At 44.1% G+C, this 26,264-nt stretch overlaps 1 protein-coding gene across 1 annotated transcript in view; it reads left to right on the top strand.

Moving 5' to 3' along the window:
• The window catches only part of GLS (glutaminase), a 618,398-nt gene extending 595,221 nt beyond the window's left edge, over positions 1-23,177 (top strand). The window contains exons 17-18 of the mRNA XM_069733841.1: positions 6,049-6,112; positions 22,670-23,177. Of these exons, the coding sequence (XP_069589942.1) occupies positions 6,049-6,112; positions 22,670-22,826 (221 nt within the window). The 3' untranslated portion in view covers positions 22,827-23,177. The remainder of the gene's footprint in view (positions 1-6,048; positions 6,113-22,669) is intronic.
• Positions 23,178-26,264: the final 3,087 nt, after the last annotated feature.

Here is a 26,264-nt window from a genome sequence, read left to right as displayed (position 1 = left end):
TGTTAGACTTTGTGTTAGAGTTTGTGTTAGAGTTTGTGTTAGAGTTTGTGTTAGAGTTTGTGTTAGAGTTTGTGTTAGAGTTTGTGTTAGGGTTAGGGTTAGAGTTTGTGTTAGGGTTAGAGTTTGTGTTAGAGTTTGTGTTAGGGTTAGAGTTTGGGTTAGGGTTAGAGTTTGGGTTAGGGTTAGAATTTGGGTTAGGGTTAGAGTTTGGGTTAGGGTTAGAGTTTGGGTTAGGGTTAGAGTTTGTGTTTTAGGGTTAGGGCTAGAGTTTGGGTTAGGGCTAGAGTTTGGGTTAGGGTTAGAGTTTGGGTTAGGGTTAGAGTTTGGGTTAGGGTTAGAGTTTGGGTTAGGGTTAGAGTTTGTGTTTTAGGGTTAGGGCTAGAGTTTGTGTTAGGGTTAGAGTTTGTGTTAGAGTTTGTGTTAGAGTTTGTGTTAGAGTTTGTGTTAGAGTTTGTGTTAGAGTTTGTGTTAGAGTTTGTGTTAGAGTTTGTGTTAGAGTTTGTGTTTTAGGGTTAGGGTTAGAGTTTGTGTTAGGGTTAGAGTTTGTGTTAGAGTTTGTGTTAGGGTTAGAGTTTGGGTTAGGGTTAGAGTTTGGGTTAGGGTTAGAGTTTGGGTTAGGGTTAGAGTTTGGGTTAGGGTTAGAGTTTGGGTTAGGGTTAGAGTTTGGGTTAGGGTTAGAGTTTGTGTTTTAGGGTTAGGGCTAGAGTTTGTGTTAGGGTTAGAGTTTGTGTTAGAGTTTGTGATTTAGGGTTAGGGCTAGAGTTTGGGTTAGGGCTAGAGTTTGGGTTAGGGTTAGAGTTTGGGTTAGGGTTAGAGTTTGGGTTAGGGTTAGAGTTTGGGTTAGGGTTAGAGTTTGTGTTTTAGGGTTAGGGTTAGAGTTTGTGTTAGGGTTAGAGTTTGTGTTAGAGTTTGTGTTAGAGTTTGTGTTAGAGTTTGTGTTAGAGTTTGTGTTAGGGTTAGAGTTTGTGTTAGAGTTTGGGTTAGGGTTAGAGTTTGGGTTAGAGTTTGTGTTTTAGGGTTAGGGTTAGAGTTTGTGTTAGGGTTAGAGTTTGTGTTAGAGTTTGTGTTAGAGTTTGTGTTAGAGTTTGTGTTAGAGTTTGTGTTAGAGTTTGTGTTAGAGTTTGTGTTAGAGTTTGTGTTAGGGTTAGGGTTAGAGTTTGTGTTAGGGTTAGAGTTTGTGTTAGAGTTTGTGTTAGGGTTAGAGTTTGGGTTAGGGTTAGAGTTTGGGTTAGGGTTAGAATTTGGGTTAGGGTTAGAGTTTGGGTTAGGGTTAGAGTTTGGGTTAGGGTTAGAGTTTGTGTTTTAGGGTTAGGGCTAGAGTTTGGGTTAGGGCTAGAGTTTGGGTTAGGGCTAGAGTTTGGGTTAGGGTTAGAGTTTGGGTTAGGGTTAGAGTTTGGGTTAGGGTTAGAGTTTGGGTTAGGGTTAGAGTTTGTGTTTTAGGGTTAGGGCTAGAGTTTGTGTTAGGGTTAGAGTTTGTGTTAGAGTTTGTGTTAGAGTTTGTGTTAGAGTTTGTGTTAGAGTTTGTGTTAGAGTTTGTGTTAGAGTTTGTGTTTTAGGGTTAGGGTTAGAGTTTGTGTTAGGGTTAGAGTTTGTGTTAGAGTTTGTGTTAGAGTTTGTGTTAGAGTTTGTGTTAGAGTTTGTGTTAGGGTTAGGGTTAGAGTTTGGGTTAGGGTTAGAGTTTGGGTTAGAGTTTGTGTTTTAGGGTTAGGGTTAGAGTTTGTGTTAGGGTTAGAGTTTGTGTTAGAGTTTGTGTTAGGGTTAGAGTTTGGGTTAGGGTTAGAGTTTGGGTTAGGGTTAGAGTTTGGGTTAGGGTTAGAGTTTGGGTTAGGGTTAGAGTTTGGGTTAGGGTTAGAGTTTGGGTTAGGGTTAGAGTTTGGGTTAGAGTTTGTGTTTTAGGGTTAGGGTTAGAGTTTGTGTTAGGGTTAGAGTTTGTGTTAGAGTTTGTGTTAGAGTTTGTGTTAGAGTTTGTGTTAGGGTTAGAGTTTGTGTTAGAGTTTGGGTTAGGGTTAGAGTTTGGGTTAGGGTTAGAGTTTGGGTTAGGGTTAGAATTTGGGTTAGGGTTAGAGTTTGTGTTTTAGGGTTAGGGCTAGAGTTTGTGTTAGGGCTAGAGTTTGGGTTAGGGTTAGAGTTTGTGTTAGAGTTTGTGTTAGAGTTTGTGTTAGAGTTTGTGTTAGAGTTTGTGTTAGAGTTTGTGTTAGAGCTTGTGTTAGAGTTTGTGTTAGAGTTTGTGTTAGGGTTAGGGTTAGAGTTTGTGTTAGGGTTAGAGTTTGGGTTAGGGTTAGAGTTTGGGTTAGGGTTAGAGTTTGGGTTAGGGTTAGAGTTTGGGTTAGGGTTAGAGTTTGGGTTAGGGTTAGAGTTTGGGTTAGGGTTAGAGTTTGTGTTTTAGGGTTAGGGCTAGAGTTTGGGTTAGGGCTAGAGTTTGGGTTAGGGTTAGAGTTTGGGTTAGGGTTAGAGTTTGGGTTAGGGTTAGAGTTTGTGTTTTAGGGTTAGGGCTAGAGTTTGTGTTAGGGTTAGAGTTTGTGTTAGAGTTTGTGTTAGAGTTTGTGTTAGAGTTTGTGTTAGAGTTTGTGTTAGAGTTTGTGTTTTAGGGTTAGGGTTAGAGTTTGTGTTAGGGTTAGAGTTTGTGTTAGAGTTTGTGTTAGAGTTTGTGTTAGAGTTTGTGTTAGAGTTTGTGTTAGAGTTTGTGTTAGAGTTTGTGTTAGAGTTTGTGTTAGAGTTTGTGTTAGGGTTAGAGTTTGGGTTAGGGTTAGAGTTTGGGTTAGAGTTTGTGTTTTAGGGTTAGGGTTAGAGTTTGTGTTAGGGTTAGAGTTTGTGTTAGAGTTTGTGTTAGGGTTAGAGTTTGGGTTAGGGTTAGAGTTTGGGTTAGGGTTAGAGTTTGGGTTAGGGTTAGAGTTTGGGTTAGGGTTAGAGTTTGGGTTAGGGTTAGAGTTTGTGTTTTAGGGTTAGGGCTAGAGTTTGTGTTAGGGTTAGAGTTTGTGTTAGAGTTTGTATTTTAGGGTTAGGGCTAGAGTTTGGGTTAGGGCTAGAGTTTGGGTTAGGGCTAGAGTTTGGGTTAGGGCTAGAGTTTGGGTTAGGGTTAGAGTTTGGGTTAGGGTTAGAGTTTGGGTTAGGGTTAGAGTTTGTGTTTTAGGGTTAGGGCTAGAGTTTGTGTTAGGGTTAGAGTTTGTGTTAGAGTTTGTGTTAGGGTTAGAGTTTGTGTTAGAGTTTGTGTTTTAGGGTTAGGGTTAGAGTTTGGGTTAGGGTTAGAGTTTGGGTTAGGGTTAGGGTTAGAGTTTGTGTTTTAGGGTTAGGGCTAGAGTTTGTGTTAGGGTTAGAGTTTGTGTTAGGGTTAGGGTTAGAGTTTGTGTTAGGGTTAGGGTTAGAGTTTGGGTTAGGGTTAGAGTTTGGGTTAGAGTTTGTATTTTAGGGTTAGGGTTAGAGTTTGTATTAGGGTTAGAGTTTATGTTAGAGTTTGTGTTAGAGTTTGTGTTAGAGTTTGTGTTAGAGTTTGTGTTAGAGTTTGTGTTAGAGTTTGTGTTAGGGTTAGAGTTTGGGTTAGGGTTAGAGTTTGGGTTAGAGTTTGTGTTTTAGGGTTAGGGTTAGAGTTTGTGTTAGGGTTAGAGTTTGTGTTAGGGTTAGGGTTAGAGTTTGGGTTAGGGTTAGAGTTTGGGTTAGGGTTAGAGTTTGGGTTAGGGTTAGAGTTTGGGTTAGGGCTAGAGTTTGTGTTAGGGTTAGAGTTTGTGTTAGAGTTTGTGTTTTAGGGTTAGGGCTAGAGTTTGGGTTAGGGCTAGAGTTTGGGTTAGGGTTAGAGTTTGGGCTAGGGTTAGAGTTTGGGTTAGGGTTAGAGTTTGTGTTTTAGGGTTAGAGTTTGTGTTAGGGTTAGAGTTTGTGTTAGGGTTAGAGTTTGTGTTAGGGTTAGAGTTTGTGTTAGGGTTAGAGTTTGTGTTAGAGTTTGTGTTTTAGGGTTAGGGTTAGAGTTTGTGTTAGGGTTAGAGTTTGTGTTAGAGTTTGTGTTAGGGTTAGAGTTTGGGTTAGGGTTAGAGTTTGGGTTAGGGTTAGAGTTTGTGTTTTAGGGTTAGAGTTTGTGTTAGAGTTTGTGTTAGAGTTTGTGTTAGAGTTTGTGTTAGAGTTTGTGTTAGAGTTTGTGTTAGGGTTAGAGTTTGTGTTTTAGGGTTAGGGCTAGAGTTTGTGTTAGGGTTAGAGTTTGTGTTAGCGTTTGTGTTTTAGGGTTAGGGTTAGAGTTTGTGTTAGAGTTTGTGTTAGAGTTTGTGTTAGAGTTTGTGTTAGAGTTTGTGTTAGAGTTTGTGTTAGAGTTTGTGTTAGAGTTTGTGTTAGAGTTTGTGTTAGAGTTTGTGTTAGAGTTTGTGTTAGGGTTAGGGTTAGAGTTTGTGTTAGAGTTTGTGTTAGGGTTAGAGTTTGTGTTAGAGTTTGTGTTAGGGTTAGAGTTTGGGTTAGGGTTAGAGTTTGGGTTAGGGTTAGAATTTGGGTTAGGGTTAGAGTTTGGGTTAGGGTTAGAGTTTGGGTTAGGGTTAGAGTTTGTGTTTTAGGGTTAGGGCTAGAGTTTGGGTTAGGGCTAGAGTTTGGGTTAGGGTTAGAGTTTGGGTTAGGGTTAGAGTTTGGGTTAGGGTTAGAGTTTGTGTTAGGGTTAGGGTTAGAGTTTGTGTTAGGGTTAGAGTTTGTGTTAGAGTTTGTGTTAGGGTTAGGGTTAGAGTTTGGGTTAGGGTTAGAGTTTGGGTTAGGGTTAGAGTTTGTGTTAGGGTTAGGGTTAGAGTTTGTGTTAGGGTTAGAGTTTGTGTTAGAGTTTGTGTTAGGGTTAGAGTTTGGGTTAGGGTTAGAGTTTGGGTTAGGGTTAGAGTTTGTGTTTTAGGGTTAGGGCTAGAGTTTGTGTTAGGGTTAGAGTTTGGGTTAGAGTTTGTGTTAGGGTTAGAGTTTGTGTTAGGGTTAGAGTTTGGGTTAGAGTTTGTGTTTTAGGGTTAGAGTTTGTGTTAGGGTTAGAGTTTGTGTTAGAGTTTGTGTTAGGGTTAGGGTTAGAGTTTGGGTTAGGGTTAGAGTTTGGGTTAGGGTTAGAGTTTGTGTTTTAGGGTTAGGGCTAGAGTTTGTGTTAGGGTTAGAGTTTGTGTTAGAGTTTGTGTTTTAGGGTTAGGGTTAGAGTTTGTGTTAGGGTTAGAGTTTGTGTTAGAGTTTGTGTTAGAGTTTGTGTTAGAGTTTGTGTTAGGGTTAGGGTTAGAGTTAGGGTTAGAGTTTTTGTTTTAGGGTTAGGGTTAGGATTCCTAGGGTTGCTAGGGATCCTAATCCTAACCCTAGGTATTTCTGTTTATAGTGGGTTTTCTAGTTGATTTTGATGATTGGCAGCTGTCACACACTTCTCATCATGCGTTTCAAAAACGCAAACACAGGAAAAAACGCATGTAAACGCGTCAAAACGCTGCGTTTGCGTTAAAACATGGAAAAAAGCATGCGCCTAAAAAAACGCAGTGTTTAAACGCGTTTAAACGCATTTTTTCACCAAATGCGTTTGCGTTTAAAACGCTGCGTTTTTAAACGCAAATGTGAAACCAGCCTAAGCTGTTTAAATAAGCATATACAGTAGGTCATAGGAAGCTGACTAAAGTGATACTTGATATTTGTGATCTGATGTCTAATTCACAAGAATTCCATATTTTTCTTAAAATGTAAATTAATTGTTAAGAAATTACTAGTGAGAGACTGGTAGATCAGAAGAGCAGTCTGTCAATCATTACATGTCTCACACTGGTAACGCCCCCTGTCATTTATAATAAGCCCTGGAGGCAGATTCTCATACAGATCAGTGTCCGGCCCATAGTTCTTGCATATTAGGAAAAAAATGATTTGTCTGGATTAAGATATCAGATTACAGATTATCAAAGTATAATTTTACTCAGCCACCTATGAACCAGATGCTCATATAGGAGGGTTGATCCTATGGATAATTCCACTTTTAGTTTACTTTAAAAACATAAAAGGTACCTTTCTAAACACTTTTGTATTGTTTCATTGAAAGCAAATGTATGAATAATCTGATTCTTTTGCTTTTATTTTGAAATGCAGGGCATGTAGAAGTTGTACGCTTTCTTCTTGAGGCATGCAAGGTTAACCCATTCCCAAAAGACAGGTAATTCTTTTTTTTAATACTGTTAATATATATATATATATATATATATATATATTGTAGATCAATATTTTGAGACTGTTATAGTATGGTATTCTCTTTAGAGTTTTTGTATCAAGTTGGGCCAGTTTTGTCTAGCATAACTTATAGGACTGTAGGGCCTCACATTTCTCATTGGCCCAAAATCACATTTTTGCTGGTAAATGGTTATTAGCCTCAAAAACATGCAAATGTGAACAAGGATACCATAACCTCATACTGGTTTGCTGAAGTACACATGATGGAGTAGTTTTCACTCGCTACATTTGACCATACTTTAAAATATTTTTCCTTACCCCAAATGTCAGTTTATATTGAATACATGAAATAGTTTTACCTTGAATATGGCTGGTTGCAATAATGATTCTCCTATAAATAGCAGAATTCAATTTTGGTTTCTGTATGCTTATATCCTTTGATGATTATAATGTCAGATTGGTTTTGGACCCTGGGCTCTTGACCACAAACCATGCAACCCTGGGCATTAGTATAGACATAGGAATAGTATAGTGACTGATGGTACTTTTTGCCTACAGCAGGGGGCATTGTTATGTGACTCTCTGAGCTCAACCAGCAAGTCTTTGTCTTTCCATTACTAAAGGCCACTTCACATTTCGCGACGCTGCAGCGATACCGACAACGATCAGAATCGCTGCAGCGTCGCTGTTTGGTCGCTGGAGAGCTGTCACACAGACCGCTCTCCAGCGACCAACGATGCCGGTAACCAGGGTAAACATCGGGTAACTAAGCGCAGGGCCGCGCTTAGTAACCCGATGTTTACCCTGGTTACCATGCTAAAAGTAAAAAAAAACAAACACTAGATACTTACCTACAGCCGTCTGTCCTCCAGCGCTGCGCTCTGCTTCTCTGCTCTCCTCCTGTACTGTCTGTGAGCCGGAAAGCAGAGCGGTGACGTCACCGCTCTGCTTTCCGGCTCAGAGCCAGTACAGGAGGAGTGCAGAGCACAGCGCTGGAGGACAGACGGCTGTAGGTAAGTATCTAGTGTTTGTTTTTTTTTTACTTTTAGCATGGTAACCAGGGTAAACATCGGGTTACTAAGCGCGGCCCTGCGCTTAGTTACCCGATGTTTACCCTGGTTACCAGTGAAGACATCGCTGGATCGGTGTCACACACGCCGATCCAGCGATGTCCACGGGAGATCCAGCGACGAAATAAAGTTCTGGACTTTATTCAGCGACCAACGATCTCCCAGCAGGGGCCTGATCGTTGGTCGCTGTCACACATAACGATTTCATTAACGATATCGTTGCTACGTCACAAATAGCAACGATATCGTTAACAATATCGTTATGTGTGAAGGTACCTTAAGTTAGTTACACGGTACCAAGATATATATTTTAAGTTAGTTACTGTGAATTGAGCTATACTTTGTACTGAACGCCACCACTTTTTGTGTTGTCCCTTATAGCACCTGATTTTATCTGTCTTTCTGTATGTTTATTATTGTGTATACATGTTAATCCAATTGACCTAAAGCCAAAACCAGCTTGGTCACATTCCGTAGAATAGTCATAACAACAAAAGCCATGCAGGAGAAAAATTACACGTGGCTCATGGAATGCAAATATATATCAATTTTATTAATAACTAAATAAACATAAAATCGTAACACCAGAGTACCTCAAAATGCAACAAAACACCGTACGGCTAAGGCATAACAATATTTATTGCTTAATGCTGCATCCTACTTCTATTGACCCATATATATAACATAGCCTGATGCTCAACACAGTGACCCTTACTTAAATAGCATTACAAAAACCAACTGGACCATCTGGACCTAAATGGAAAGTATGCTGGAGGGACACTTAGGTACCAATGCTAATGTACTTAGAGTCAACAAACCAAGTAAGAGTCCATAGCATGGAATAAACAAATATGTATTACCCGTGGTTTGCCTTTGCCTCGGTGAACGTCCCACCCACTCGGTTGTTATGCCTTAGCCGTACGGTGTTTTGTTGCATTTTGAGGTACTCTGGTGTTACGATTTTATGTTTATTTAGTTATTAATAAAATTGATATATATTTGCATTCCATGAGCCACGTGTAATTTTTCTCCTGCATGGCTTTTGTTGTTATGTTTATTATTGTGTCAATAAAGGCTTTTATACGTATTTTTTTTTAAAAAAAACTCCATTTGTCCTCCTTTTTGAGGGACCGGCCCGGGGGGATGGTATGCCGTGATAGATAGTGCCAGAGGGATGGCTCGAAGGAAACGGAAAGAACCAGGGTACTCACCAAGAACAGTACGGAGCAGCACGTTCACCGAAAGGCACCAGGACCAGGCTGAGACCACACAGCTGGTACAGGACTCTGGATAGGGCAGGATACTCGCAGGGAGAACCGAGATCCCGGGTAAGGCAGAGTGCACACAGGGAGACGTACAGGGACGGAGCAGAGTACGCACTGGGAAGCGTACAGGGAAATGAACAGAGCAGAGCACGCACAGAGAAACACACAATAACAGGTACAGAGCAGATTATGCACTGGGAAGCATACAGGGAAAGGAACAGCAGAGCACGCATATGGAAACAAATAATAACAGGTACGGAGCAGAGTATGTACTGGGAAGCATACAGGGAAAGGGACAGAGCAGAGCACGCACATAGAAACACATAATAACAGGTACGGAGCAGAGTATGTACTGGGAAGCATACAGGGAAAGGACAGAGCAGAGCACGCACATGGAAACACATAATAACAGGTACGGAGCAGAGTATGTACTGGGAAGCATACAGGGAAAGGGACAGAGCAGAGCACGCACATAGAAACACATAATAACAGGTACGGAGCAGAGTGTACTGGGAAGCATACAGGGAAAGGACAGAGCAGAGCACGCACATGGAAACACATAATAACAGGTACGGAGCAGAGTATGTACTGGGAAGCATACAGAGAAAGGGACAGAGCAGAGCACGCACATGGAAATGGAGCACCCCCAGACGCAGGGCCGCAGGTTACTCGGTACCGGTCCTCTCTGGCTCAGTTCTGGGGATGTCACGGTGGCTGGACCCGGTCCGTGACCATGCTAAGGGGCGTCCAATGAAAGGTGATACGAGTCTGTCAAGGTTTTGTGACACCACCTGTGGTATTCGGTCAGGGTAACCGACGCTGCTTGGGGCCCACTGGGGTGATGTGATGGCAGCTAGATGGTAAACCTTCCCACAGGTGAAGTATGTCCCCAGGGCTTCCCAGTAAGGTGGATGGTGATGGTGTGAGGTGCAGACAATAACGAGGACACAGGGTTGCAGTCTATTTACCTCTTTACTGGTGACTTCAGGATCCTCAATCCAGAGCACAGTTAACAGGGCTGTCTGAGACCGGCCGGTCCGAAGGCACATCCAGAGTTCCCTTTGCAGGTGGAAATCGTTGCCTACCACTAGCGCCTGTGTGTTGTAGTGCTTCTCTGCTGAGCATTCGGGATAGTCCTCACAACTTCTATTCTCGTTCGTTCCAGTTCTTTCTATTCTCCGTCCCCCAGGTTTGTTATGGCTAGGATGCACCCGTTTGACGGGTAGGCTCGGAGATCTTCCGGGACCCTAGAGACGCCCCTCTCCACGCGTTGCCCCCTATGTCTGCTTAGGTGATGTAAGGTAGACAGCCAACCTATAATTAACTGTCCTGCGGTATTTGAAGTAAGGCCTAAAGTCAGTTACTTCCTCGGTGTTCCGGGCACCGGCTACGCGCCTCAGTAGGATGTTGCCGTTCTCCGGGCACGACTCCTACTGGCTCTCCTTTGTGCTTGATCTCGTTTCTCACTGTCCACAATATCCTTCGCTTCGTGTCTCTTTCTTAGGATACCGCCGCAAAGTAGTGCAGGCGCGGTTCCGTAACGTTCTGCCTTGTCGCTAGGTACCTGCCAGGTTCCCACGTCTGACAGGGACCCCCCTGAATCTTCCCCGCAACACCCCCTGCCACGGGATGTTGCCTGGACAAAACCCAGTCAGCTTTTCCCTAACTTCCTATCCAACCCCTAGTTTTACCAGTGTGAGGAGTGGCCTAGTAAATAAAACCTTTTGCTCCCCCTAGTGGCCGGAGTGTGAAGTGTAATGTGTGCTGGTGATACCTGGTCAGAAGAACTCCTTTAGTGCCATCAGACGTACCATCACTCCCCTTAGTGGCAGAGCGACGTTACTGCAATAACCAGATCTCTGGGGCGCTGCACTCCCCCCCCGGTTAAATCCAGTCCTGGACTGGGAAGAAGAACAACAATACATGTTAGCAAAAGACATACAAAATTTTGGAATGCTTGAAACAAGTAATTAGAACAATGCTTACCTTTATGGGAGGTGAGGACACTTGAACGTTACAAACAAAAACAAGGTTAAATAGTTTAAATAACATTCTGACTATAAATAACTTCTGGTACCCTGCCGGGTATTCTACTAAGTGCAAATTCTGAACAATAATTTAACTTCTCCTTTAAGGGCGTATAAGCTGAACCCACTAAAGGCCTACTATAAAGTACTACAAGGCAAACTCAACTTTTTCTGTTCTTTCTAACTTCAATGCAGGACCGCCTAGCTCCTTGGCTGGGCCTACTGTCATTGTCTTTCTATCAGCAACCAACTATCGTTCTACGGATCTCAGGAGGACTCTCTAACCCTACGGGTTCTGTTAAGATCTGGTGGCCTAGGAGCAGCATGAGACGTACTCTGGAGAAGGTGGTACCTGTACTGATCGCAGACCCTGAACTAGCACCGCAACTAGAAGTAGCCGTGGGATGTACCTAACACTCCCTAGACACCTCGACACAGCCTAAGAACTAACTTCCCCTAAAGATAGAAACGGGAAGACTATCTTGCCTCAGAGAAAATCCCCAAAGGATAGACAGCCCCCCACAAATATTGACTGTGAGAGGAGAGGGAAATGACATAAGCAGACTGAAATCAGGATTTAGCAAAGGAGGCTTTCTACCTAAAAAGAAAGAATAGGACAGAGTACTATGCGGTCAGTATTAAAACACTAGAAAATATCCACCACTGAAAATACAAATCTCCACATCTGACTAAAGACATGGAGGGTATATCTGCATCTCCAGAGATACAGCTTGGCTGCAAAAAATCCCTACACAGACAAAGCTTGACAAGACAAAACATGTAAATGCACTGAACTATAAAGCCCACAGCATGTGGACAGCAAAAACAAAGCCAGAACTTATCTTTGTTGAAAAGAACAGCAAAACAGGAGAGACCAGGTAGGGATGTGAATCCTCCAAAAACAATGGACAACTGGCACTGACTAAAGGATCAAGCAAGACAAAAAACCCTTTCCAAATTGCAATAAGTGGACACACCTGATAAATGCTGCGATCCAAAGACAGCAGCACTACCACTCATAACCACCGGAGGGAGCCCAAGAGCAGAATTCACAACAGGGTTCACTATGTTGGAATTTTGGCTTTCAACTTTTCCTGTCCTCAATCTCTAGTAACATTATCAACAGTTCCTAAATCTCAACATTATTACAATTTTAACTTTCCTAAGGCAACATTATACTTAAGTGCAACATGTGAACATTCCCTTTAAGAGGGAACCAAGTCTCTTTGAGGTAGTGCAGATTCTCTCTGTCTGCAAGTCCGTTAGAAAGCAAGACCTTCTGTGCTGTATTCAAAAACAGTCTCTTCACAAAGCCTTCTTTTTTTGTAAAACCAGTAGAGGGCACCTTTAATAAGGTGCGAACTATTTACAATGCAGTTTGGGAATCATTCAACGTCCATGATTCGGCAGTCTTTTAAAAAGTGATGAACTTGTGCAAAATAAAATAAAACAATAGGGATCCCGGGTAAACAAAGGGACCCCTTTAAGAGTTAACCCTAGACGGGTTCAAGTAGCAAAAGAGCAGGAGACCAACAATTAACTATTTACAGTTTCAGGTTTCCGAGGTTTACTTCTATAGCAGGTGACAGGACATCAGCCGGTAGTGACCCCTTCCCGACCGGGAAAGGTCTGGCTCTGTGTCATCGTCCAGCACTGCCTTCATCAAGTCAGTAGTGGTCTGGGTACGAATGGCGGTGCCCGTGGCAGATACCGCAAGCAGGACACCACACGCCGGAGTAGTAGTGCTGGGTCCTGCGGGGTCGGGGGTCGGCGGAGTGCCGTCACCAGTTTTGGTCGTAATCGTAGATGGCGCAACCACAAGCGCGCATCGTTTGACTCTCTTGGCATACCAACCTCGCTCACTCCAGTGGCGAGTGTAGGTCACATGGTCCCCCCTGTACAAGTTTCGGATAGGAGGTACACTGTGGGACTGGGGTTCCACATTACAGCTAGTCACAAAGACTTCAGTCGGCAGCCCTGGCTCCAGTATAAAGCCACAACCCCTTCTCAGGTGGAAGGCCAGCACTATCCCCTGTTTCACCAAACTCTCAGGGCAGCAGTTGATACGGGGCGTCCGTACCTCTGGTCGGGCAGTCTGTTCTGTTCGTTCTCGGTCTTCCCACTGCAAAATTAGGCTTCGTCGATACTGCTCCCAGGTGAGCCCAACTATGTAAGAGCCCTCCTGTCTGGACCCGTCTGGTTGGAACCTTGGAGCATCCCATTCAAAGATCACCCCCTCGTGACTCACGTCTAACGTTTCGTCCATAGGTGTCGGTAGCGGGGGCAGTATTCCCTTCATAGCGTAAAGGGCCGCCACCACAATCTCGGTAGCGGGAGACCAGTCATAGATGGGACGGGGAGCGGTCACTGGAGCTGGATCGGTCGGTGAGGCAGGGTCGCTTTTGGTACCTGCGTCTGATGTGGTTCCACCGATGTCGGTCGGCTCCGCTGACGAGGACACTGGAGTCTGCTGCGGCTCTGACCACGGCTCTCCCTGTGCGATCTTCTTGCACAGCTCCGACTTCCATTTCTTCGCCGTCGCCGACCCCACATCCGGAGTCGGGAGGTCAGGCATCTCCAGTAGCGGCAGGCTCTGACTCGCCTCCGGTGGACTGAGGGGGTCCTGGGCTACTTCGTCACAGTTCAGGCACTCGCTGGTCGCCGTCTCTACTTCTTGATCTGCGGCGGCATACACACGAGGCTCCTCCATCTTCTGGGGTGTGAGCTCCTGCATTCCTGAGCTCGTCATCCTGCAGCCGTAGTCTGAGGGGGCGGTCGCTACTTTTGGCGCTGCTTTCACGATCTCCTCCCATGGCACGCCCTCCTTCTCCAGCGCTCCTCGTGGCGCGGCAATGGCGGCGGTTTTGGCGGGAATCTTGGCGGCAGTTAGCAATACAGTCTTTGCAATAAATCACAGTTCCAAGGCACACATGACCTGCTTCTCAGGCTTAAGTAGATCCTGTTTGTGACGCCAAGTTGGAACGCCCCCAGACGCAGGGCCGCGGGTTACTCGGTACCGGTCCTCTCTGGCTCAGTTCTGGGGATGTCACGGTGGCTGGACCCGGTTCGTGACCCTGATAAGGGGCGTCCAATGAAAGGTGATACGAGTCTGTCAAGGTTTTGTGACGCCACCTGTGGTTTTCGGTCAGGGTGACCGACGCTGCTTGGGGCCCACTGGGGTGATGTGATGGCAGCTGGATGGTAAACCTTCCCACAGGTGAAGTATGTCCCCAGGGCTTCCCAGTAAGGTGGATGGTGATGGTGTGAGGTGCAGACAATAACGAGGACACAGGGTTGCAGTCTCTTTACCTCTTTACTGGTGACTTCAGGATCCTCAATCCAGAGCACAGTTAACAGGGCTGTCTGAGACTGGCCGGTCCGAAGGCACATCCAGAGTTCCCTTTGCAGGTGGAAATCGTTGCCTACCACTAGCGCCTGTGTGTTGTAGTGCTTCCCTGCTGAGCATTCGGGATAGTCCTCACAACTTCTATTCTCATTCGTTCCAGTTCTTTCTATTCTCCGTCCCCCAGGTTTGTTATGGCTAGGACGCACCCGTTTGACGGGTAGGCTCGGAACTCTTCCGGGACCCTAGAGATGCCCCTCTCCACGCGTTGCCCCGTATGTCTGCTTAGGTGATGTAAGGTAAACAGCCAACCTATAATTAACTGTCCTGCGGTATTTGAAGTAAGGCCTAAAGTCAGTTACTTCCTCGGTGTTCCGGGCACCGGCTACGCGCCTCAGTAGGATGTTGCCGTTCTCCGGGCACGACTCCTACTGGCCCTCCCTTGTGCTTGATCTCGTTTCTCACTGTCCACAATATCCTTCGCTTCATGTCTCTTTCTTAGGATACCGCCGCAAAGTAGTGCAGGCGCGGTTCCGTAACGTTCTGCCTTGTCGCTAAGTACCTGCCAGGTTCCCACGCCTGACAGGGACCCCCCTGAATCTTCCCCGCAACACCCCCTGCCACGGGATGTTGCCTGAACAAAACCCAGTCAGCTTCTCCCTAACTTCCTATCCAACCCCTAGTTTTACCAGTGTGAGGAGTGGCCTAGTAAATAAAACCTTTTGCTCCCCCTAGTGGTCGGAGTGTGAAGTGTAATGTGTGCTGGTGATACCTGGTCAGAAGAACTCCTTTAGTGCCATCAGACGTACCATCACTCCCCTTAGTGGCAGAGCGACGTTACTGCAATGACCAGATCTCTGGGGCGCTGCAGAAACACATAATAACAGGTACGGAGAAGAGTATGTACTGGGAAGCATACAGGGGAAAGGACAGAGCAGAGTACGCACATGGAAACACATAATAACAGGTACGGAGCAGAGTATGTACTGGGAAGCATACAGGGAAAGGGACAGAGCAGAGCACGCACATGGAAACACATAATAACAGGTACGGAGCAGAGTATGTACTGGGAAGCATACAGGGAAAGGACAGAGCAGAGTACGCACATGGAAACACATAATAACAGGTACGGAGCAGAGTATGTACTGGGAAGCATACAGGGAAAGGGACAGAGCAGAGCACGCACATGGAAACACATAATAACAGGTACGGAGCAGAGTATGTACTGGGAAGCATACAGGGAAAGGACAGAGCAGAGTACGCACATGGAAACGCATAATAACAGGTACAGAGCAGAGTATGTACTGGGAAGCATACAGGGAAAGGGACAGAGCAGAGCACGCACATGGAAACACATAACAACAGGTACGGAGCAGAGTATGTACTGGAAGCATACAGGGAAAGGACAGAGCAGAGCACGCATATAGAAACACATAACAGGTACGGAGCAGAGTATGTACTGGGAAGCATACAGGGAAAGGGCAGAGCAGAGTACGCACATGGAAACACATAATAACAGGTACGGAGCAGAGTATGTACTGGGAAGCATACAGGGAAAGGGACAGAGCAGAGCACGCACATGGAAACACATAATAACAGGTACGGAGCAGAATTATGTACTGGGAAGCATACAGGGAAAGGACAGAGCAGAGTACGCACATGGAAACACATAATAACAGGGACGGAGCAGAGTATGTACTGGTAAGCATACAGGGAAAGGACAGAGCAGAGTACGCACATGGAAACACATAATAACAGGTACGGAGCAGAGTATGTACTGGGAAGCATACAGGGAAAGGGACAGAGCAGAGTACGCACATGGAAACACATAATAACAGGTACGGAGCAGAGTATGTACTGGGAAGCATACAGGGAAAGGGACAGAGCAAAGCACGCACATGGAAACACATAGTAACAGGTACGGAGCAGAGTATGTACTGGGAAGCATACAGGGAAAGGGACAGAGCAGAGCACGCACATGGAAACACATAATAACAGGTATGGAGCAGAGTATGTACTGGAAGCAGACGGACAGAGCAGAGCACGCAGAGGGAAATACATAATAACAGGTTCGAAGCAGAGTATGTACTGGGAAGCATACAGGGAAAGGACAGAGCAGAGTACGCACATGGAAACACATAATAACAGGTTCGGAGCAGAGTATGTACTGGGAAGCATACAGGGAAAGGGACAGAGCAGAGCACGCACATAGAAACACATAATAACAGGTACGGAGCAGAGTATGTACTGGGAAGCATACAGGGAAAGGACAGAGCAGAGTACGTACATGGAAACACATAATAACAGGTACAGAGCAGAGTATGTACTGGGAAGCATACAGGGAAAGGGACAGAGCAGAGCACGCACATGGAAACACATAATAACAGGTACGGAGCAGAGTATGTACTGGAAGCATACAGGGAAAGGACAGAGCAGAGCACGCATATAGAAACACATAACAGGTACGGAGCAGAGTATGTACTGGGAAGCATACAGGGAAAGGGCAGAGCAGAGTACGCACATGGAAACACATAATAACAGGTACGGAGCAGAGTATGTACTGGGAAGCATACAGGGAAAGGGACAGAGCAGAGCATGCACATGGAAACACATAATAACAGGTACGGAGCAGAATTATGTACTGGGAAGCATACAGGGAAAGGACAGAGCAGAGTACGCACATGGAAACACATAATAACAGGTACGGAGCAGAGTATGTACTGGGAAGCATACAGGGAAAGGGACAGAGCAGAGTACGCACATGGAAACACATAATAACAGGTACGGAGCAGAGTATGTACTGTGAAGCATACAGGGAAAGGGACAGAGCAGAGCACGCACATGGAAACACATAGTAACAGGTACGGAGCAGAGTATGTACTGGGAAGCATACAGGGAAAGGGACAGAGCAGAGCACGCACATGGAAACACATAATAACAGGTATGGAGCAGAGTATGTACTGGAAGCAGACGGACAGAGCAGAGCACGCAGAGGGAAATACACCAAAACGGGTACAGATCTAAGTACACATTAGGAAGTGTACAGGGACTTGAGGGCTAATCTGCACAGGACAAGTGCAGGAAAACAATAATCAGGCACGGAGGCACAGCCGCAGCTGCCAGATATACCGGATGCCGGGAAAGGTCACTTCCGGGTCAGGACTCAGGCTGCGGTCTAAGGCACCCTGCAAGCCGGCATGTGCGGATGGCGGGGAACCCGAGGATGCCGCCTGGCTGGAAGAGAAGATGCAGCGGGGCGCGCCCCCACCCCGTATACAGCGGTAACAGTGCATCTGACTAGCTCTGCATATAACCAGGCTAGGTGTTCACTTTAGGCAGTCGGCTGGGGGAAGCTAACCAAAGTGGATTGTATTGGAGCTGAAAAGCTAAACAAAGACAAGCCAGAATCTGTCTCTGAGAGAGAAAGGCCGTGTGCACCAAACTGCAAGTATCAGTGTTTGCTATAAACGTGGTTATCACTAATCATTACTCATAGAATCTTAGAGATGGAAGGGACGTCCAGGGTCATTGTGTCCAACCCCCTGCTCGATGCAGGATTCACTAAACCGTCTCAGACAGATGTCTTTCCAGCCTCTGTTTGAAGACTTTGAAGGACAACTCACCACCTCTTGTGGCAGCCTGTGCCACTTATTGATCACCCTCACTGTCAAAACGTTTTTCTATTATCTAATCTCTTCCTTCTCCCTTTCAGTTTCATTCCATTGCTTCTCGTGTTTCCATGTGTAAATGAGAATAATGATGATCCCTCTACACTGTGACATCCCTTCAGATATTTGTAGACAATACTGTGAAGGAATCCCACGTCACCAATCCGTGACGTCACTACACAGGCACAGCTCTCCGGCGCCCCCTTTGTCTCTCAGGCCAATAAGGGAACTGCACCTAGAGCAAATGGCCGCCGGGGAGACTGCCCTGTTATCCACGCTGGGTACTCTAAGATTCGCAATCAGAATAAAAGGATCAGCCCAAAATTAATTTATGATTTAATTGCCTGAAGGGCACACTAGGTAATTACAAGAAATATACAGTAAAAATATATCAAGGGTTACAGTCAGAGTAAAATATAACAATAATAGTACAAGGCTTAGATGTATAAAGTTGGAGGTCATTTTACCAGGTTAAAGGTCGCTTGTGGAAGCCGGGGGGCTCTGCGTTCCACAAGTACAATACTTAGTTGCCGGGCAGCCCCCAAAAAGCACGTGCTTGCTCCCCTCTGGCTGGCATATGCCCCCTTCCTTAGTTCATAGTCATCTTCTTCTGTTGAGTGTGTGTCTGTCCATGTGTCTCAGCTCCTTAATCCTTCTGTGTCCCTCCTCCCTGTATCTGAACGGGCTAAAAGTCTCCACCCTGTTATGACCTGGTGGTCAGGACAATAATGGACCTGGTGGATAAGAGCACACGGAATGACCTGATAGTTACTGATAATATAGGACGAGCTCTGGGACGTGGGAACTCTGCTGACCGCAATCCCTAATCCTATCAACCACACTAGAAATAGCCGTGGATTGCGCCTAACGCTCCCTATGCAACTCGGCACAGCCTAAGATACTAGCTAGCCCTGAAGATATAAAAATAAAGCCTACCTTGCCTCAGAGAAATTCCCCAAAGGAAAAGGCAGCCCCCCACATATAATGACTGTGAGTAAAGATGAAAATACAAACACAGAGATGAAATAGATTTAGCAAAGTGAGGCCCGACTTACTGAACAGACCGAGGATAGGAAAGGTTACTTTGCGGTCAGCACAAAAACCTACAAAAAGACCACGCAGAGGGCACAAAAAGACCCTCCGCACCGACTCACGGTGCGGAGGCGCTCCCTCTGCGTCCCAGAGCTTCCAGCAAGCAAGACAACAAATTAAATAGCAAGCTGGACAGAAAAGTAGCAAACCAAAGAAATACAAGCTGGAACTTAGCTTCTGATGGGAAGACAGGTCACAAGAACGATCCAGGAGTGAACTAGACCAATACTGGAACATTGACAGGTGGCATGGAGCAAAGATCTAAGTGGAGTTAAATAGAGCAGCCAGCTAACGAATTAACCTTGTCATCTGAGGAAGGAAACTCAGAAACACCCACAGCCACCAGAGAAAGTCCATGGACAGAACCAGCCGAAGTACCATTCATGACCACAGGAGGGAGCCCGACAACAGAACTCACAACACCACCCCTCAGCTTCCCTGCAAGATCTGTATCCAATATCTAATAAATGGGATAACTGCTCTCAGGGTGATCGGATCAGTACATGGGCGGTACCAGTGCATGAGGTTTGTTCTGCCGGTCGTACAACCTGGACTCATTCGGTCGCTGTGGGAGGCTGATCTCTATATCTCAGGTTCCCGAACTCCCACGGACCCTGGAGTTGCACTGTCAGATGCGCAATTTCTTCAGGGCCATGAGGTTTTTTTATGAGCCTGTACCTCGGACGACGCGTCCATAATTCATAATTGCATGGCAGAGACGGTCTGGCTGGGCAGATAATAGACTTAGGCTCCTGGAGCCACCTGACATGCATGCTTTAATTGAGCCCCCAGGCACCTCCATGCCCCCTGCTGGTGTGGCTTCCTCACTCAAGCTCTGAAGTGCCATCTGCCTGCTACACTGCCCTCAGTTCATTACCATACTAAAAGGAACTTTATTCAGCTAGGGGAAAAGGGTGGGGGCCAGGAGCGCTCATCCCTGCAGATGTGTGACCAGGTGAATTCAGATAGGAGACAAAATGGAGCCACGCCAATCTCTGTTAGTATGCCCCGTATCCAAGATGGCGGCTGCTCCCTCAACACAAATACTATGGTTGACTGGCAGCATAGCGTCATCAGATCTATATAAAACCCTGCTGCTGAAAGAGGGAGTGAATTTTAGCTTCATATTAAGCAAGGATTCAAAAACATTTGCATTTCTTTCAAGTACAACAGCCCTTCTTAGGACTAATTATAATCAATAGTAATACTGCTGCTAGCAGCACTTAGAGAGAAGTTGTGTCATGGATTTACCGTGACAGAGAGGAGCTAGAAGACCATAGTGTCTGATTTCTTGTACTCCTACACTGATTAGAAGTAGAGATGAGCGAATTTGATTGGGTCTGGGCTTATTCGGCAAGCTATATCACAGCAACGGAGCTGCAGGGACTTCCGTGCTTTAACAAAATGCTGGCAGAGTCCCCCAGGCAGCACAGAGCCCTGCTGCCACCACACCACAGAGCCAGCACACCACAGAGCACAGCTACAGCCGCACAGCTGCATCGGAACCTCGGCCACTGGGACCGCTGCCAGGATTTGTAAGTATATTGCGACCATAAGAGGCATCCCCATTTTCCCCAAAAAATTTTTTTGGGAAAAAGTGCGTCTTATGGTCTGAAAAAATGTGATAAACCATTATATATTACCAATTTGCCTGTGTGTGGTACCTAGGTGTCGCCACCCTTTTGTATTGCATTTTGTGATTGCCTTTATTTAATTGTCTTTATTTCTATGATTTTAACAGTGTGTTAATGAAAAATATATTTTGTAATAAAGTTATATACATTTTTTGAGTACTGCTCTGGTGTCCATTTTGTTTTGGTTATTTATCTGTATATTTATGGATGAGCTCGCCCTTTCTAGAACAGGCCTCTTTTTGGGTCAATAATTAGTTGGATCTCAATAGCATCACTATATTGCTCCTGCCCTGTAACTGGTCCATCTGAGGTGTGCACATTTTCCTGCAATAGTAATACTGAAATTTTTTTTCAGCAGTGAAATTTTATACAGCTTTTATCATGCTCCATTTGTACATCAAAACAAAAAAAAATTGTTTGGTTAGAAATAGCATCACTATTTTGATACTGCAGCGAAAGGGGTCCATCTGAGGTGGGCCAATTTTCCTGCAATTGTAGTACTAGAAATTTTTTCAGTTTTGAAATTATATACGCATTTATCATGCTCCAGTTATGTCTCAAAACAAAAAAAAATTGGTTGGTTAGAAATAGCATCGCTTTATTGATACTGCCGCTTAAGAACTCCACTGAGGTGGGCCAATTTTTTGGCAATAGTAGGACTGAAAAGTTTTTTCAACATGGATATATCATACGTAATTTAAAATGGGCATGGTGCATGGTAAAGGACAGGGAAGTGGACTTGATGCTGATGGTGAGTACAGAGGCCGAGGCCATGGGTACTATGAAACTGTGTCTGCCGCGGGAACACAACAAACACACATCATGTCGATCTAGCTTCCTGCCCCACTTGGTAGGGGGCACAAAACACCACTCTCAAAGCCAGACCAGTGGGAAAAGGTTGTTGTATGGATAGTAGTGATGAGTGAGTGTACTCGTTGCTCTGGTTTTCCGGAGCACGCTCGGGTGACCTCCGAGTATTTGTTAGTGTTCGGAGATTTAGTTTTCATCACCTCAGCTAAATGATTTACAGCTACTAGCCAGGCTGGGTACATGTGGGGATTGCCTGGTTGCTAGGGAATCCCCATATGTAATCAAACTGTCTAACAGTCGCAAATCATCCAGCTGCTGCGATGAAAACTAAATCTCCGAGCAGTCATAAATACCATCCCATCTATGTAGGCAAAGATGCCTCCCACCCTGCACCTGTCGTTGCACACTTGCAACCACCATCAGCAGCTACATCCTTGTCCCAGTGCAGCGCTCAGTTGTCCCTACCGCAGTCCTTGGAACGCAAGTGTAAATTATGCAGCTGCCCACCCACAGGCCACGATACTAAACGGTCACATTTCCAGACTGCTTGCCCTGGATATGTTGCCACGTAGGCTTGTATATACAGCAGTCCCAGTGTCTGCTATGTGATATATGCAGCAGTGTCAGTGCCTCTTATTTGATGTATATACAGCAGTCTCATTGTCTCCTGTGATGTTTATACAGAAGTCTCAATGTATCCTATGTGATATACTGTATACAGCAGAATTCTCTCACTGCTTGAGTTCTTTAAACATTAGATGACTAGTGATGAATTTCCTGCTTTGATGAGACTGGCATTGAAATATAACTTTGCCAAAAAAGTTGTACACATCCTTCACACCTCAGAGAATGTGAGAGCTTTCATTTTAACTAAGTTTAGAATTTGTATTGTCAATTGTTATAGTGGAAGTCAAATTGAATAGATAATTACATTTATATAATATCGATGTTTGAAATTTAAAATCAATTAACTTTTTCTATTTTAAAGGTTATTGCAGTCTTATAAAGTGTTGTCATACTGTACAGTGTATGCATATTACATTATGGTGGGTGGAAATTAAGAATGTGAGGTCTTAGTGGTCAGACCTCTAACCAACATAATGACCGCAAATACAATCAATATGTTATCACTTTACAACAAGGAAACTTTTAGGAAACTTTTAGGGAATCTGTCAACATGATCCAGCTTTGCACCCTCCTACTGCCCCACCCAAAAATGTACTGTTTATGTGGTCATGTTGCTCTCTGAGCTGTAATGCCATTCAAACATTTATTTATTCAATCTTTTGCTCCCTGACCCACCAAAAAGTGCATTTTAATTCCTATGCAAATTAAGCTGAAGTGCTGTGGGCATAGCAAAGCACTCCCTGAGCTTCTGCCTCTCCAGCACTATTATGGACTCAGTACCACCTTCTGCTTGGCTGACAACTCACTATCAGGACTACATCACCAACAAGCTGTCAGTCAAGCAGGAGGAGAATAGTGCTGGGGAGGCACTCCCAAAGCCTTTCAGTCTTATTTGCACATTAAACAGTGTTATAAACAGATTGCTGGTGGATGGTGACAATAGAGTTTATGTAGCAGATAAGCAGAGGCCTTAATCTCAACCTTCTAATTTTTTTTCTTTTTTACAGATGGAATAACACTCCTATGGATGAAGCTATACACTTTGGACATCATGATGTAGTTAAAATTCTTCAAGAATACCAAAATAATTATAAACCATTGAATCAACCAAATAATGAGAAAAGTGACCAGACTGTCCAAAAGAATTTAGATGGGTTATTATAAATGTTCACAAATTCCAAATATTTCCACTTGAGTGTGATGTGTTGTAATCATTCAGGAGTTCGATTTTAGTTATAGTAATGTAAATTATAAATTTTGATTGTTTTCATTGTGTCTTCTTGTTGGATGTTTAAGATGAAATCAAAGTAAAAAATAAAAAGAAAAACATTACCTGCAAGAAGAAGTTGCCTGGCCATTTACCGCTGTAGAAAGAATGAGTGGATTCATACCCCACTAATATGTCTCAATTAAAAAATAAAATGAGTTTTAACTGTGTGTCAGTGAGAGTCAACTTTTACTTTCTACACAGGATTTATATTCTACAGGCAAATAAAATCATATAAACATCATAAACCTTGGTATTTTCTTATTAAACATATTGTGAAAAAATGAATGAAACTGGCAAAAACTATCATGTTTCGATAGTGTATTTAAAAAATGTGAAAAATAAAAGATTAAGTTTTAAAAAAACTCTTTTTATCCTTATGCACTATATGTTCAGTATTGTTTACAGATGTAACAGATTTCTCTATTCATTTTACTCACTATTACTTGGAAAATTAAAGGGGTTTTCCCTGCCTTAGGCTACCAGTCTACAGTCACTTTATGTACGCACTGCACGCTGTGAGGATTCTCTGGTGTCATCATCAGGAACAGTGGTCATGTGACGACAAGTATGCGATATGCATACTCCTGGCCACATTTCGACTAGACTGTTTCCATCCTCGCTCAATACACTTGAATGAAGTGTGGCCGCACCCATCTAATCGGAATGTGGCAGATTATGCATATCGCGTATTGGAGTCACATGACCACACTTTCCCAGCTCCAGCACTGGAAAATCCTCACAGAGTTCAGTGTACGCAATGTGAGGATTCACAAGTCTACAATCACATAGAGTAAATGCAGACTTGTACCCTAAGACCAGACAATCCCTTTAACCCCTTAATGACCGCCGATACGCCTTTTAACAGCGTTAGTTAAGGGTACTTATGCATCAGTGCCGCTTTTTAACGGCGGTGAGAAATAAGTGTATAGCGCCCCCAGTTTCGGAATCTCTCTGGGGTCTCGGCTACCGGGAGTAGCTGAGACCCTAGATAACATGATTCGGGTCAGTTTTTGCCCATCCCAGTGTTGTGATTGGCATTATTAATGGAATAACAGCGACGGCAAAAAAAAAGGCAGATTTCTCTCTCCTCTGATGTGATCACACCTCCGGTGTTCCTGGACCCTCCTGCATCCCCCTGTGATGTCCCCCGGCCGGTGGGAAGAAAATTATGGGCACATGCGCAGTGTGCCCGCCGAGATCTGCCGGCCGGCATCTGGCAACAATAGGAAATTTTTCCTGTTTGTTCGTTTTGATCAAAATAATTTTAAAAAAAAGTAAATCAACCCCTCTTTTTTCACTCCCTTAGTTAGGTTAAAATAAAAAAAATTATTTATTTCTATTTTTCCATTAGGGTTTGGCTAAAGTTAGGGTTGGGGTAGGGTTGGACTAAAGTTCGGGTAGGGTCAGGGTTGTGGTTACGGTTGTGATTACGTTTAGGGTTGGCATTAGGGGTAGGGTGTGTTAGGGTAATGTTTGTGGTTAGGGTTATAGTTAGGGATGTGTTGGGGTTAGGGTTATGGTTAGGGTTGGGAGTAGGGTTAGGGATGTGTTGGAGTTAGAATTAGGGGTTCCACTGTTTAGGTATATTAGGGGTCTCCAAACGCAACATGGAGCACCATTGATTCCAGCCAACTTTGTGTTCAAAAAGTGAAACGGTGCTCCCTCCATTCTGAGCCCTGCCATGCTCCCAAACAGTGGCTTTCCCCTACATATGGGGTATTCGCGTACTCAGGAGAAATTGCACAACAAATTTTGTTGTCCATTTTCTCCTGATACCCTTATGAAATTAAAAATATCTGGTTCCAAAGTGAACTTTTTGTGAAAAAAGCAAAATGTTAATTGCTTTGGTTCTCATGAAGCACCTGAAGGGTTTATAAACTTCTTGAATGTGGTTTTGCGCACCTTGAGGGGTGCAGTTTTTAGATTGGTGTCATTATTGGGTATTTTCTGTCATATTGACCCCCCAAATTCACTTCAAATGTGAGGTGGTCCCTAAAAAACATGGTTTTGTATTTTTTGTTGGAAAAATTAGAAATTGCTGGTCAAATTTTTACCCTTATAACGTCCTAGAAAAAAAAAATGTTTCCAAAATTGTGCAGATGTAAAGTAGACATGTGGAAAATGTTATTTATTTACTATATTGTGCGACACCACTGATTTAAGGGTACAAAAATAAAAAATGTGAAAATTGCTAAATTTTCTGAATTTTTGCCAAATTTCCATTTTTGTTTCATAAAAATGCAAGTTATATCGAAGAAAATTTACAACTAACATGAAGTACAATATATCACAAGAAAACAGTCTCAGAATCAGTAGGATATGTTGAAACATTATAGAGCTATAGCCTCAAAAAGTGACAGTGGTCAGAATTGTAAAAATTGGCTTGGTCATTAAAGGGAACCTGTCACCCCCAAAATCGCAGGGCTCGGAAGGGAAGGAGCGCCCTTTGTTTGAATGTAAAATATGCTAGAATTATTAGCGGTTGCCATGTTGCATTTGGAGAGCCCTGATGTGCCTAAACAGTGGAAACCCCCAACAAGTGACGCCATTTTGGAAAATAGACCCATTAGGGAACTTATGTAGATGTGTAGTGAGCACCTTGAACCCACAGGTGCTTCACAGAAGTTTATAATGTGGACCCGTTGAAGTATAAAAAAATTAAATTTTTCCCAAATCTTTTTAGCTTCATATTTTGCATTTTCATAAGGGTAACAGGAGAAATTGTTTCATACAATTTGTTGTATAATTTCTCCTGAGTACGCCAATATCCCATATGTTGGGGAATACTACTGTTTGGGTGCACAGCAGAGCTTGGAAGGGAATGAGCGCCATTTGACTTTTGGAATGCAAAATTGCCTGAAATCGATAGTGGATGCCATGTTGCGTTTGGAGAGCCCCTGACGTGCCTAAACAGTGGAAACCCCCAACAAGTGACCCCATTTTGGAAACTAGAACCCTCAAGGAATTTATCTAGATGTCTGGTGAGCACCTGGAACCTCCAGGGACTTCACAGAATTTTATAATATTGAGCCATCCAAATAAAAAAAAAAAAAACATTTTTACCACAAAAATTCTATTTTAGCCCTCACTTTTTTATTTTCACAAGGGTAGCAAGAAAAAATGGACCCCAAAATTTGTTGTGCAATTTCTCCTGAATATGCCAATACCCAGTATGTGGTGGAAAACTACTGTCTGGGATCACGGCAGGGAGTGAAAGGGAAGGAGAACATATTACATTGCAGTTTTTGCTGCATTGGTTTGAGTGGGCCATGTCACATTGGCAGACCCCTTGAGGTGCCAGAACAGCCCCAGTAAGTGACCCCTTTTTACAA

Source organism: Ranitomeya imitator, chromosome 7 (genome assembly GCF_032444005.1).
Source record: "Ranitomeya imitator isolate aRanImi1 chromosome 7, aRanImi1.pri, whole genome shotgun sequence".
NCBI lineage: Eukaryota > Metazoa > Chordata > Amphibia > Anura > Dendrobatidae > Ranitomeya > Ranitomeya imitator.
The sequence above is the reverse complement of the archived record's forward strand: the minus strand, read 5'-3'. Positions and strand labels throughout refer to the sequence as shown.